Source organism: Leuciscus leuciscus (genome assembly GCF_965113295.1).
Source record: "Leuciscus leuciscus genome assembly, chromosome: 7".
Taxonomy (NCBI): domain Eukaryota; kingdom Metazoa; phylum Chordata; class Actinopteri; order Cypriniformes; family Leuciscidae; genus Leuciscus; species Leuciscus leuciscus.
The window spans coordinates 21,442,748-21,458,548 of NC_138731.1; the positions used below are offsets into that span (position 1 = coordinate 21,442,748).

The following is a 15,801-nucleotide window of genomic DNA, read 5'->3' on the forward strand; positions in this document are numbered from 1 at the left end:
TACTAAAATGTTATTTATTTCCCCCAAATAAATGATTATATGTTCCCTTTTTTCACTACCAAAACAATGATGACATGTTTCGGTCATGACTGTTTCGGTAGTGACAATTTTTGATATTTTTGATGCTCAAAGATGCTAATCAGCACATGGTTAACTAATACAGTTCTGAACAGTTGTACACACATAAAAACAAAATTTTATCGAATAACACTCAAAAAAACATTGTCACTACCGAAACTTCACCACATGTTCTGTTAGTGACCATTTCTGTAGTGACAATTTAAGATACTTTAGAGCCTATTCAAAGATGATAGCCAGCACATGGTTACCTATCACAGTTCTGAACAGTTGTACACGCATAAAAACAAAATGTTATGGAATAACACCCAAAAAAGTTTGCTTAATTGCAGAAAAAAAAGGTGTTTGGTAGTCACGTTCCTTAAATTTACACACAGATTTTCGGACTTTTGAACACATTTCCTTAAAAATGATGGTCCCTATCTATAATGAAAGAGAGGCTATGAGAGAGAGGCACACAATAATATTTCCTGATCAAAAATTTAGGGGTGTGGTTAAAATCAGTATCACAAAAACACACACTGTTTTGGTAGTGACATGAAAATGTGGAACACATTTTTTTACATGATGTTTCATGATTTAAAAATAAAATATATATTTAATTAAAAAAAAATGGTACTTCACTTTCAAAAAGAAATCAAAAAGATATTTTTAAAAACAACAACGGAAAAAAATTTGTTTGGGTTTGGGACAGCCACCTACCAATTGAAAGTACCCAATAAATGATGATTTTATATATATTAAGCTTACTGATCTTTTCAATATTATTGTGGGATGCAATAGATGATAGAATGATCGTTGTAACCATCTAAAATTTGAATACTTAAATGCTTTTTAAATGTGTTTTTGGTTGTGGGACAGCAGTTTGCACCCATTCTGTAGAATGGCCCATATATTGTTCACATGTCAAGATCAAACGTTCAGCTAATTGTGTGTGAAGGTGATTTTACATCAGCCAGAAAACGGATAGATGATTTCAACAGGTTTTATTTTCTCCACTACTAATAGGTCAAATACATTAAGCATGTTAATGTCCTAGTTGTGGTGATGGTTGTTTACGATTCAGACGTATTTTTTTGGTAAATCAATCTATTTTCAGTTCCACATCCTGTTGAAGCACTATCAAAATCTAAAAGCACAGCAAATTATCAAGTACTCATGTCCTGTTTATGTGATTGTCATCACAAACGTGTCACAGTTCTGTGAACCTCAGGTATCGTCACATGTTTTCTTCATGCTTTAGCGACTTAAAGACTGATACTGACGGCGGACATAATGTTCAACTTGTTTTGTACTTATAAAAAAGCCATTACCATTTTTGCATTACTTATTACTATTACCAAGTATCCAAGGTTTCCTGACCTCTGATGTGATATTGAAACCCACAAAATTCAAGATAAGGAAAAACAAAAAGACTTACATTAACCTGGTTGCACAAAATGTACACACCACCAAACTAAAACTGGGTTGAAGCACATGTTGCTTTTAATACAGCAGCCAGTCTTTTTGAATAAGACTCATGTCATGTCATGTCATATAGTGACTTGAGGATTATAAGTGCTTTTTCAGTACGGGTTTGAATGCGTTTGGTTAATTCCAAACAGAGTAACATGCCTTATTAAAAGGGTGTGCACACTTATACAACCAGCTCATTTTAGGCGTTTCTTCTTGTTTTTTCCTTAAAAGTATTTATTTGTTTGTTAACTTTTTTTTTTTTAATAGCCATGCACATTTACTAATGAGGTGTACAGTATCATAACCACAAAGTATTCTTCTAGAAAACAAATTGTGACTCCATCTAGAAATACGTTAAACAATAATTCTTTATTCATTCCCATTATTTCAATTTGAAAAAAAAAAACAGTTGATCAAACATCATTTTTGTTTTAAAACATATATTTATTATTTAATTAATAATATTGAAAGAAAACAAATCAAAAAAGTACAATGATCAAATGTTATGTAAATACATGTGAATACATGCAGGTGAGAATACATGTGAGTACATGCAACTGTAAAAAACTCAGTGAGTACATGTCAATACATGCAGAAAAATATTACATGTAAATACATGCAGGAGAAAATGACATGCTGGTACATGCAGGTGATAATATTACATGTGAGTACATGCAAACGGGGAGATTTCCCCGCTAGAATTTCATATAGCTCTCTTTTTGTGAAAGCATAGGTGCCATAGATGAAGAAGCCCTCCATTTGCAGATGACCATCTGTGTTAGAAATGAGTGAAATCTTAGTGACATCTATTCACATTGGTTTCAAACTCTAAATCTCAGCATATAGCCTACTGGTGATCTGCCATGCTGATCTTTTCAGCAGGGGGAGTTTTTTAAAGAAAATCATTAGCATATACATATTTCTTACCTGTAGAATAAAGCTGCTGGAAGTGATGATTAGAATGGCATATAGGAGTGGAAGGGGTCCCACGTCATTTTTAACAGCTTCTAGTTCGGCTCTCTGCCTCTGGCTTTGACTCTGGTTCACGGTGGATGCAGTGGGACAGTTTGGGGTTTCTAGAAAAGAAGATCAGTGATTACTGAAGTTGCCCTCTGGATGGCACCCTACCCCACCCCATACCCCTTTCACTACACTGAAAACCTACAGGATGTAGGCCTGTGTGAATACATTTTTTTTCTCATTTTAATCTTTTATACAAAGATCGGAATTTTTATGAGGCCTTGTACTTTTTGAAAACAGGAAGCCAGTGGCATATAACTGCTTCCTTTTCATCTTTGGTGATTGTTTTTTTCAGTCCTTTTAATCTTTAGGAGCTTACGTTAGCACCCTGTCGTCATAAAGAAATCTACATTTTCAAAGAAAAACATCATTCACACGTAAAGTCAAAGTTTCCATGGGTGAGATCAAAATGTGGAGCACAAAGCCCTGTAAATTTGAATGTGCGGGGTGGCCCCATTTCCACCCATGTGTCTTCAGGTAACCGCAACATTTCCTTCTTCACGCGTTTATAGCCTACTCTCTGGCTCCCTCTAGAGCTTTAACAATGAACAATGGCTAAGGGTCTGTGAACATTATACATTTTGCTATTAAAATGCATGTTGGAAACATACTGGGAAAAAAAAGAAAAAAAGTATAACACTTAAGTGGCTTCTAAAAAGCATTGTTTCTCAATGCAACGTCAATAATTGCTTTTGGTGATATTAATATAAAATTTCAAAATGATTTATTGTTACAGACGCATACCTCTACATCAACAAATGTGTACAAAAAAAGGTGAAACTGTGAGAAAACCACATGCAAGAGACTGAAAACAAGACTATCACTAACCTTGTATGTAAACAACGGTGCCGTTCCCAACCCCTCTGAGATATGGAGGTGGGAAGAGAATCTCGATCTCACAGCGATAGAGGTCTGTGTCTTCCCCTCGGAGTCCAGTGATGATCATATCCACTCTTCCAGAGCTAATATTCCCTCTGCAGTTAACTCTGCCGTCTGTTGTAAAGTAGGGCTCAGAGAGGTTGACAAAACTGCTGCAGATCTTCTCTTGGCCGTGTAAACCTTTATACAGAGATATCTGCATTTCCTCTGCCCTTAACTTTATACTAAAGGAGCAGTGGAGTGGGACTTCTCCCTCTTTTCCTTCCACACGATAAGGCTGAGACACGCGTAGAGCTGGAAACAAAACAAAAGATGAATGAAACCTCAGACGTTGCCTAATTTCTCACTATATATATACTCAGGCTACTTTTTTCTTTTTTTCTTTTTTTTCTTTTTCGTTTAGGTGATTATTGAACTTAATAACATTACATTTTTTAAGTACAGAACAGTCTAGAATTTTAATCTGAATTAAGATTTTAATCAGAATTAACTGAATTATATTCCAACAGGAATTCTTGCTGAACATGAGGATCCGGATCATGTTGGAAGTTGTAAATATAGGCCAAAGTTTGACCCACTTCACTTCAATTTTGCAAAAAGCAACATTTTAACTGTCAAATAACAAAAGATAGTAGATAAAATCCCCCAAAAAATAAAAAAATAATAATATTAAAAAGTATTAATAAAATGTACTATTACTATTCAAGCTGTCTTGTCACACTGCCCACAGGGGTAAAGCTGTTACTATCTAGACTATCTGTGCCTGAAAAGCAAAGACAACAACAAACATTTGAAGCCCAGCAGGTACTTACCGAATCCCAGCGGGATATATGTTATAACGGTTATAATAAGTGTGATAATCATTGTGGCATGTTATAATAACTGTGGAGGTATCCCCCCTGTCTCTTTATACTTGAGTGAGTTCTGGAAAGCTTCGTGACATCAGTAACGTGGCAGGAAACCTCAAGCTGACTGCAAATGCCCGTAAAGTGCTCAAATTTTGCAAGTAATGTAGCCAATTTGCACAATATGTGTAATCAAGGGGAAAAAAAATTCAACGAGCAGAATGAGACTCGAGCAAAAACAGTACAATAGCAGTGGAAGTGGAAAATTTGGTTAAGGGTGTGGTTTGACTCTCAGCCTATCATAAAGCCAAGTGGTCAAGAGATTATTTGACTCTGAATTTGTGGAAAATATTAAAATCAGAAATACACTTGAAAGCAGATTCAGCACTTTCAAAATTAGTGCAATAAACTGGTCAGAATACTGAATTTGCTGATCACTTGCTTATTATTGCATCATATCATATTATAAGGAGTGTTGGAAACTTATAATGTCTCTTGGGAGCGCTTTTCATTAAAGACATAATGGAAGGATGAAATCCTTTTATTATTGTATCAAAGTTTCATTTTATTCTGTTGGGTCAAAATTATGGGGTGTTTTACCTACTATGTACATTACAATTTAAAGCATTTGATGTAATACATTCAACTTATAACGTCTCTTTGGAGCGTTGTTCATTAAAGACATAAAATGGAAGGATGATCAAATATTATTTCGTTTAATCAGAATTTTATTATTGTATCAAAGTTTCACATTTTTAAGGGGTTTTACCTACTTTGTACTTATATTACAATTGAAAGCATTTGACATAATGCATTCATTGTGCACACACTGTGCATGCTGTTCTGTGAAACTAAGATTTGCATTGGCTACAAAGGTTATTGTTATCGTTAACATAAACACAAGGTACAGATCCTGCATGTGAATCTCACAAGACATTTTGCAGAACAATGGTTACCGCCACCCACCACCCAATTCTTCTTTTTTCCTGTTATTTCCTGTCTCTGCTGTCACTAACATATTATACTGATATAATATTACATGTTGCTATTGACACTAGTGCAGGTTTGCATATTTCTAATAGTAAGTGCAATAGTGTAATTACAGATAAAGTAGATACAGACTTCTATACTTGTAATGCAGTTGCGAACACAACACAAAATTCATTTATTGTCTTGTGCAAAAGATTGTATTGTTTCTCTAAATGAATTCAAATCCTGCTCAAGTCACACTGAAGAAATGCCAGAATGAAAGATGTTTGCAACAATGAAACACAGGTTTCCATTAAAGTCAGGGTATCATAGTGTTTCAGTGTAAATATATATACATATATGAACATACAGCAATAGATACAAGAACAAGATCTGTTAAATACACTGTGTCTTGTTTGACTGGCAGTACTGCTCAGCTGACTGGAGGTACAAATGTAACAGTCAATGGAAGATGTCATATTGCTAGTGCTACATTGGGGATATTTGCTGGATGCTGAGCTCATCAGCGTCGTCTGAATCCTCCTGGTCTTGTGTTCATGTAGGGGTTCTCAGGTGGCTCGGTGGTCTTCAGTTTACGCTGAAATAAAAACAGCATATCAGCAATTTCATAGAGCTAGCGCATCAAGCAATTTTTAAATCTTGATTCCAAATGTGAACTCTTTAGCGTTGGTTATGGATTTATATAGGACATGTCCTTGCTGCAAAGAACTGCATATGCAGGTAAGCTTGTGGTTGCAGAATGACATAGATACTCACTGCGAAGTAACAGCTGAAGACTGTGATGATCAGGTTGTAAAACATGATGATCCCATAGCCAATATAAAGTGGCAGTGGCATATGCTCAGTGGGACAAGATGTGGGCTGCTGAGCATCTGAAATCATATAAATAATATTGAATTAACCAAATATATTTATGTACTTTACACTTTCTACTGTAAAAGTATTGTTTCAGTATAATATTTCAGTATATGAAGAGTTCAGATGCAAAAGCCTCTAAGTGCCATCTGAAATTTTCTTCTAGAATGATCATTTTTTATCAAGCTCGTATATTTAAGTTCAATAATTTCACTTAAATGGCAATGCAAATGACCTATTAATTGTCATTTAAGTGAAATTACTGAACTTAAATATACAAGCTTGATAAAAATGATCATTCTAGAAGAAAATTTCAGATGGCACTTAGAGGCTTTTGCATCTGAACTCTTCATATATTATTATGCCATAATCTGCATGAACTAATCGAGCGATAAGACTGCAAGACTGCAATGCTGGTCTTCGCTGGTTTAAGATCTGTCCAGGGTGGGAAACCAGCAGATCAAATTAAGTTGGTTTAAGCAGGGGACGTGACCAGTGACGGCTGAGTTTTGTCACTAATCAAAGCATAAATGTCAATTAAATTGCATCTTGTTTTACCTTTAATAACGAGCAGTATAGTCTTAGATTCCATGTGTTTGGTGTCAGTTTGGATTTTGCAGCTGTAGGGTCCTGTGTCATTGGCTTCGGCCCTTAGAATCTTATATGAGAAAGAGGAGTTTCGTTTGGACACCTGAAACAGCTGCCATGATGGATGAGTGTTGTTTCTCTTTTCTGTTGAGTGCAGTTCTGTATCTCCCTTGTGTAGACTGATGGATATGAATGTTTCATCCTCTTTAAGCTCAGGGCAGGACACAAATGCTGTTGTATTTTCACCCACTCTTTTTATTTGTCTTTTGTCTGAAAGGTAAAAGCATATATGCACATTTTATTTTTGAAAGACAGATATTGAGGATGTGGTACGCAGCGAGTGGAGTCGTCGGGTTCCTCCACTGTTGATTTGTTTCTTTAATGCAAAGTATTATTTTGTAATATTAATTTCACTATAAAACCTCTCTTTTTGATTCATATTCTGGAGATGCTCAGTTCACTCAGTTCACCCACAAGGATACATTCTGCACACCACGTAAATCAACTTGCACAACTGAATTAAGAAGCAACAGAAATTCTCAAACCTTTAACGAGACAGAAGTTTGAGGAGGATTCAGTAAGTTCAGGATGGAAGAGGGTAAGGAGAACAGCCATTGCAATGATCCACTGCTCAAGCATTTCTGCACTGCTGCTCCGAGCACGTGAAAACAGGGAAATAGGACCTCAGAACTTTTACAGGCAGATGCACGAGTCAGACGGGCTGAGGGGGTGGGGGCTGTTTCCTACTTGCGTCACAATTCAACACTATCGAGGACAAACATTTGACAGGCTTCTTAAATGGCTGATCTTTGCATACATTTTTTACAGATTTATTTATTTATTTTTTGTGCGAAAAATTAAGTTCACTTATGGTTACCTTCTTTTGCTCTTAATGTAATAAAAAAAAACAGTGAGTATAAGGTGAAAATTTGCAATACTTCCATGATTTGAGACATATTTCACTTTATATTTCAGCATAAAAGAAGAAACAAAGAAAAACATAGCTGCAACCAGCAATTAAGGGGCCAAATGAGTTCTGTAAGCATGGACTCAATTAAATCACATTACAAAATATTGTATAATTTTTCAACTATTTTGACTAAAATCATCTAAAAATTTCATTTTTAGATGATTTTAGTCAAAATAGTTGAAAAATCATAGATACAATATTTTGTAATGTGATTTAATTGCTCATAACTTTTGACCAATAGGTGGCGCTGTCACCAAATTGATTTGGTGTGGTCAGTGTGAGGTGACAGTGACACACTAAGTTTTGTATCAATATGCCAAAATATTGCAGAGTTACAGCTGCAGAATGAGTTCGGCATCATGTCAACAATGATGAGTTATTCAAGAATGGTTTGGCCAATCAAAAAACTTTTAATAACGTTTTGCTGCCATGGTCTGAAGATGATCTGATTGGAATTTGGTGAAAATCAGATCAACGGTCTAGGTCTAGGGGGAGTTCGAAAAAGTAGGTTTTTAAAGAAAATTCCAAATGGCAGACAGACTATGACATAATTGGTATCATTGTTCTCGGACAATGACTCGAGGAATCTATCATGGCCAGTTTCATTAAAATAGGTAAAGTTATTTTAAAGCTATTAGCATTTTTTTGTAATTTCACTATACATTTTGACTGCTGTCTCTAAACGTTTTGAGTAGCTACCTTCAAGTCACGGTCACATACCAAGTTTCGTAACAATATGCTAGTGCTTTAATAAAATATAGCATTTAACAACTAAATAAAAAATGGCCGACACCCAAAATGGTCGACATGGAAAAATTGGATACCATTCGACTGGTACGTTGCACCGAATCAAAAGACGCTCCAAAATGTTCAAAAGTTATCAGCAAAAATAGCCGATTTGAATTGTCTTAAGCCAAGAATCAGAGGAAAAGCCCTTACGGTTCAAAAGTTATTATAAACATGAGTGGAAATTTGGACAGTTGGTGGTGCTTGAGTTGAGTTAGAGGGGTTGAATTTGAGACTCAAGATTTGTTTGTGCCATCTTTTTCCCGCAAACGGTTCTATGGGCTGCCATAGATTTGTGGGAGATAAAGAAGAAAACTAACTGATACAATAAACCCAGAATAGATATTTTTCAACCTTCATGTGTAGAGTCTTTAAAGGATGAAATGGTTATTCATGAAGTGAGTCATTTTAACGGTTGTGGGTTTTTACATAATGAGATTTATTAATTGTTTTCTTCACTTTTTTTGCATTGAAACTTCTCGGCACTCTTCTGCAAGTGACGCCTTTCACACACAAATCCACTGTCTGCAGTGCAGCATTTCAGAGGAAGTGAACGATAACAAAAGGAAAGAAGAGGTGTCGCCTGCAGTGTTGTGGTTACATTTTACATTTGTGGTTACATGTACATTTTACCATCAGCATTCTGTAACATTCTGCTACTGTTGACTGCATTTACGAGCAAGCAAACGGTTCTCTACGTTTGCAGTGTTGATTCTCTATCAGCTGATTCAAATAATGTACATACTATGTAAAAAATCTGATCAGTAATGTTTGTAATATCCAAACAAAATCTCCAAGTAGGAAATAATTACTCATTGTTTAACCAAATCAGTATTTCTAAGTAAAATCAAGCTTTGATTATCAACAATACAAATTTTTGTCTTTCAAAAATAAAAATTATCCCATAATTTAGTCACCCTCAAGCCATCCTAGGTGTATATGACAACGCTATCTCACATACAAGTGAGTAAAAGGTGGCTAGTTCTTACGACCTCACTCGATTTGTCTAAACCCCAGTGATAGGTTTAGGGGCGGGGTCAGGGGTAGGTCATTCGTACGAATTAGCCACCTCGTAAAATTCGTACAAATTGCCGTGAGATCGGGTTGGACTTTCTTCGTTCAGCCAAACAGTTATATTTAAAAAAAAAAAAAAAAAATCCTGGCTCTTCCAAGCTTCATAATGGGAGTGAATAGTAAATAAAATAGCCCAAAAAAGAAAGTGTATCCCTCCATCATAAAAGTAATCCATACAGCTCCAGGGGTTAATAAAGGCCTTCTGAAGCAAAGCGGTGCATTTGTGTAAGAAAATTATCCATATTTATAACTTTATAATCACTGCTTCCGGTAACGGAGTGACCTCTGACCCGACGCATGACGTATAGGAAGTATAAGCTAAGATAAGAATAGACGCCTCTAGCGGTTTAAACAAATAGGGCTGGGCAATAAACCCACATTTCTCTTTAAAAATTCTCATTTTAGACTTCTGATTCGTGACCGGTGTTTTGTTTCGCTCTATCCTCTGCTCTTCCGCATTCGTCAATACATACGTCATGCGTCGGGTCAGAGGTCACTCTTTCGCCGGATCTAGACTCGTTCGAATTATGAATATGGATTACTTTTATGATGGATGGATGCACTTTTTTAGGCTTCAAAATCTCAGTTACTATTCACTCCCATATAAAGTTTGAAAGAACCAGGATATTTTTAAATATCCTTCTGATTGTGTTTGGCTGAAAGAAGAAAGTCATATACACCTAGGGTGGCTTTAGAGTAAGAAAATGATGGGATAATTTTCATTTTTGGGAGAACTAACCCTTTAAACCAGATTTGAAAATCACTTGCAGTAACAGATGTAACCACTAAATGGCAGAATACACACTGTGTCTCCACCTATTGCTTGGTTAAAATGTACGTAACGAGGCTGTGAAATGAACTTTCTATAGCACGCTTTATATATCTATATTTTTTTTTATCAAATTTTGGTTCTTTTACTATTTTGAACATTTACAGTTTTTAAATGGCGTTCTGATCTTCGCTCTGTTCCTTTACTGAATGCAGAGCACATATATCTTCACTAAGAATCGAGACAGTGTTGTAGACCACAGAAATATGGTCATGCTGAGATTGTAGTGGTCTCAGTTTCACATAGTGTTGATGAGTCACACTTGTGTGATGTGGTTAGGCTGCAGGCCATCTTGTCTTCATACTCATCTACTCTTATTTCATACCCCTTTGAACCCCCACCCCCTCCCATTATCTCATTATCTCATTATCTATACGTCCCACCTGTGGCATCACCTACAAACTTGTGTGTTGAGGCATTAAGTTAAGTTAATGAAGCTGATTAAGGTGTCACAAAGATATGCATTCTAAAGTTTGAGGTCAGTAAGACTTTTAAATGTTTTTGAAAGTAGTCTCTTATTCTCCAGAGGCTGCATTTATTTGATCAAAAATACAGTAAAAACGAATGTTTTGAGATACTATTAAAATGTAAAATAACTTATTTTTTTGAACAGGTCTATATTTTAAAATGCCATTTATTTCTGCTATAGAAAAGCTTATTTTCCTTCAGAAATCAATATAATAATGATGATTTGGTGCTCAAGAATAATTTTCTTATTCATTATTTATCAAAAAGAGTTCAAAAATGATTTGATATAGAAATCTTTTGTCACATTCTAAATTGCTTTACTGTTATATTCCTCCTGAGACCCAGAATTTTTTTTTCTTTTTTTTTTCTTTTCATGTCATCACATTGTTTAGACTAGAGCATAAGAAACAAATGGTAAAAAAATATAAATAAATAAAAATATTTTATTCATACGTTATGCTATGTCCTCTGTAGTGGACACCAGGACTAAGTTGTTTAAAAAATAAAATGACATGAAATTATATGTATAGGCAAAAACAATGGGATTTTTTTTCAATCACCAATACATTTTGGGGTTTCAGAAAAAATTTGTATAAAGATAATTCTCAACTATGTTATGAAAGATATAACGGAATGAATTGATGCACCATTTTACTTTATGCAATATGTGGGTAAAATGGCCATACATTAATATTCCCATTCAATGCAATGTATCTATACACTGTATCTAATTTGCACATTAATGTGTTCTTGGAGCAACATTTAATGAAAAAAGAAGTGTAATAATTGGAGTAATAATTAGCAACATTTTAATAATAATATCTAATATTTCATAGGAATTTTGATGTATAACTTATTTCCATATTCTCTTGTTGTGTCTCCCAAAATGCCTGATAAACATGATTTAAGTCCTGATGTCCTCTACAGTGGACATGTATTAAATCAACACCCTGTTCTGTAACAGAAAGTCATTTTTTGATTTGAAACCCCATAACGTTTTCCTGAGATGTTGGTTTATGAAATACAATTTGAAAAGTAATCCGATTTAAATTATAATTACAATATATTATCATATTTCCATACATGTGCTACATTTGATCACTAAATAAATGTCAGACATTTTTAAAGACCAAGGAGAAGTTGTTCTCATGGTGAAACCTCTAAACATTTGGTGTCTCTGAAAAGCCCTGAATGTGCTCTTTACAGGACACACAGGTCGTGACATGTGACATGTATGATGTCAGAGAAATTCACTAAAAAATAATGTCCACTACAGTAGACAAAATTCTATTCCTGGGTCCCAGGAGGTCATTTAAATGCATCCTTTTTGAATAGAAGTATTATTATTATTATTTTTTAAATTGGTCACACTTTAGATTATGGTCCAATTCTCACTGTTAACTAACTATTAATGACTTTTGCCTCAATAAACTCTTAATGACTGATTATTAAGGTAGTTGTTAAGTTTAGGTATTTGGTATACCAGTATTAAGAATATGGTCATGCAGAATAAGGCCTTAATATGTGCTTTGAGTTCTAATAAACAGCCAATATCCTAGTAATATGCATGCTAATAAGCAACTAGATGAGAACTGGACCTTAAACTAAAGTGTTACCAAAAAAATTGCTGACAGAAAATTTTGAACGATACATAGGCTATTCCTTTTTTTTTTACATAAGGAACAATAGCACTGTTATTAATTTCACTAGGTTATTTAATTTCAAATATGCCTAGTTTTGTCATTTACCACTCAACTATAAATTTAAATATTACAAAGATATAATAAAAACTTTACGGTTACACTTTACAATAACTTTATTTTTTTGAACTTTACAATTCATTTGTATTTACTAACATAAACTAACCATTAGCAATTTGTTACTGTATTTTTTAATCTTTGTTAATATTAATGAATAAAAATACAGTGCATTAACTAATGTTAACAAATTTGAGCTTTGAACTTTTGATTTTAATAATGTAGGCTATTAGTAGCCTAAATATTGAAATTTACATTAACAAAGATTAATACATTTATTAACATTTATGTTGTAGCCTACTCTTTTACTCTTTTAATTCATTTTATAACTGTGTCATATATCTTTTTTTATTTCTTTAATAATTAATAATTTAATAATTAATTTTCCTTGCTTTTATTTTGTGATTATTTTAATTCCTTTCTGTAAAGCACATTGAATTGCCATAGTGTATGAAATGTGCTATATAAATAAACTTGCCTTGCCTTGTAGAAGTGCAGTTCATTATTAGTTTAGTAATTTAACTAATGTTAACTAATGAAACCTTATTGTAAAGTGTTACCAACTTTAGTGTTTTGCTTGTAATATGGTAATCGTCAGGGTCAGGGACGCCAAGACGTTAGACTATACTATGCGAGATAAATAATAATTATAGCCTATTGCGCTCCGACAAATTCCTATAGCCTATAGAAAATGCGGCCTAATACATGTCAATGCACATTTAGTACAGGGTAGCCTACATATATGCTGCATTTTTTTTTAAATGGGAAAGCCATTGTGTCAAAACGCCAATGAGTCGTATTTCCATGCCTTGCATGACGTCACAACGGGTAGGGCGCAATCACATGGATTTCGGGGCTGGACAGGAAACGGAGACGCCAGGAACGCGCATCGGTCCGCAGCTCAGAACGGGAATGGAAGCGGGAGAGAAACGGGAGGCTCGCTCGTCTCATCATCACCACCACCATCCTCATCCTCAAATATAAGCGGTCGGCACGGGCAGCGAACCCCCGATTTAAGTGCAGGATCTGGGATTCTGTCGCTGGATTTGCGCAACACATCAGCGGCTTTTTTCCATTGTTACCGTTTCCTCGGACAAGACAGAAGCCGCAGAACCGTCGGCTGCTTTGCGACAGTAAGCGCTTACTCTTTATTTATACTCGCTGCTGCATGCGACCTCATTTTGAAACAAATACATTAATGAACCGAGCACGAGCATTGGCTTGTGTATTTCACACTGGCTGTGTATTATTAGCTCATTAGTATATAGGGATACACAGAGGAAAATCCAGGGAACAGCCCTGAAATTCAGACAGCTGTGCAGTGCATTCATGTCTGAATATCAGGGCTGCTCCCTGTGTAAAAAAACAACAACCCCCGTTGTATTCGATATTAAAATACTGAAACGATTAATGGTAGCCTACATTTTGCTGATTTGTCAGTTTTTGCTCTATAGAATAAAGAATCTGGAATAATGAGGCTAGATTAATCAGTCTGTCAAATAGAGGATGGGGTGCATCTCCATCTATCTGAATAGCCTACATCTGCTGTTGTTCCGGATCTTGAGGCTGGTTGAGATGTTAAACCTTTGCTATAAGCCTTTTTGGTCTCGTTTCTGCTGTTATTGGTGTTTTTTCCTCTCATTGTACCTGGTGGAGTGTGTTCTGCAGTAACACATACTGCACACAGATGAGCTGTTGCCAAATTGGACCTCCCCTACACACACACACACACACACACACACACACACACACACACACACACACACACACACACACACACACACACACACACACACACACACTTCAGGCTCCACCCTTTGCCATGACAGCTGTGGGTTTAGTGCCAGTCTTGGTGCCCGTGCAGTGGAGGCCTATTTTCACACATATTTGTCCATATTGTCTGAGATTGTGTATACTTTTACCTAAGTGAATATTTATTTTTTTAGGCTTTATTTTTGGAAAGTATCCTTTGAATGGAAGGTAATTTGTAACATTATATGAGGTATGCTGTAACAATGCCATTAAATAGTTTTTCAGCATGTAAACACTAAAACAGTTCACATAACAACAAAAATGTAGCATGCATGATCAAACCATTTTTGGCCAACAGTGTAAAAAAGGATTGATAAAATTGATCACTTTTACATTGTTACACATGCATTTCTGTTTCAAATTAATGTTGTTCTTTTGAACTTTCTATTTATCAAAGAATCCTGAAAATGTTTATTTTCATATATTTTTTTCATCCTCTATTTTTTCCCATTTTATTTTCCCATTTATTTTCATCCTCTATTTTTCCAGAAAAATATTAATCATTTTCAACATTTATAATAATACAAAATTTTTTTTCTTAATGAGACATAAAACAAAAAATACAGACCCCCAAAGAGGGGGTCCAAAATCATGTCTTTATGGCTGTTTTAATGCTACTTTAACTGTAGATTGCAGATGATTGTCACATAAGAATGTACTGTCATCTATCATATGCATCTTTGATGACTTCAGTAGAAGCTAGAGGCAGACTGGAAGAGTTCAGTTCTGAAATGTGGATCATTGCATCGGTATAGAGGAAATATTCTAATAGCAATCTCTTTGCTTCAGTTTTTGGAAGCTTTACTGCGCTTGCTGCTGGTAATGCATTAAACTTGAGATTTATTTCTCCTGCACAGACTGCTGTTGCTTCAGTCTAATCCAGTGGGAGCAGTAGAATATGTGCTGAGAGGGATGCAAAACAAAGAAATTGTTTTGCTTTTTATATAGGAATTACAATGGGAGATTGCTGCTGTAAGGTTCCCAAAATGCATTGTTAGTGGTATGTGCAGAAATAATTCTCATTACCTCTCTCACCATATGTGCAGCAGCAAGCCAGTGTCCATTCCCACCGGATTCCTCTTTCTAGAGCTGGCCTACTATACCAGAATGACGTCAAGTGATTGTGAAACTAGGGTGGATGCTGGCAGTGTGGACCATGGGGTTCAAATGCAGAGAGTCTAGCGGCCTGGATCTTTTTCTGCTTGACAGATTCTTTGTCCTAAGTGATCGTAAATGAGTCCTGATAAAGATCCAGTAGGTTCTCTGTGTTGCTGACCTTTGCAGCATGAGGCGATATCTGACGGCTCGCACTGCGCCCACTCTCGGTACTGAAACTGGAGACGACTGCGGGTCTCTTCAGGACGGAGGAAAAGAGCAGACGAAGAGGAAACGGCC

General features: G+C 35.5%; 3 protein-coding genes across 7 annotated transcripts in view; 1 reads left to right on the forward strand and 2 right to left on the reverse strand.

The window, feature by feature from the left end:
• Positions 1-1,956: 1,956 nt before the first annotated feature.
• On the reverse strand, positions 1,957-4,402 carry cd28 (CD28 molecule). The gene is made up of 4 exons (XM_082175904.1): positions 4,245-4,402; positions 3,382-3,726; positions 2,461-2,609; positions 1,957-2,306 (listed from the first exon to the last, which is right to left on the reverse strand). Exons 1-4 carry the CDS (start codon positions 4,294-4,296, stop codon positions 2,229-2,231), a joined length of 624 nt encoding a protein of 207 aa, XP_082032030.1. The 5' UTR covers positions 4,297-4,402; the 3' UTR covers positions 1,957-2,228.
• A 400-nt stretch (positions 4,403-4,802) lies between these two features.
• LOC309503214 (uncharacterized protein) lies at positions 4,803-7,406 on the reverse strand. Its single transcript, XM_082175905.1, has 4 exons — positions 7,256-7,406; positions 6,681-6,980; positions 6,024-6,139; positions 4,803-5,844 (listed from the first exon to the last, which is right to left on the reverse strand). The coding sequence occupies exons 1-4, from the start codon at positions 7,347-7,349 to the stop codon at positions 5,770-5,772; spliced, it is 585 nt and encodes a 194-aa protein (XP_082032031.1). The 5' UTR covers positions 7,350-7,406; the 3' UTR covers positions 4,803-5,769.
• Positions 7,407-13,444: 6,038 nt separating this feature from the next.
• The window catches only part of raph1a (Ras association (RalGDS/AF-6) and pleckstrin homology domains 1a), a 78,424-nt gene continuing 76,067 nt past the window's right edge, over positions 13,445-15,801 (forward strand). For 2 of the 5 annotated variants that reach the window (XM_082176471.1, XM_082176472.1), the window contains exon 1: positions 13,446-13,727. The gene's annotated coding sequence lies outside the window, so the exon portion shown is untranslated. Of the gene's footprint in view, positions 13,728-15,801 lie in introns of all 5 variants that reach the window. The other 3 variants (XM_082176474.1, XM_082176473.1, XM_082176475.1) reach the window with 2 other exon arrangements.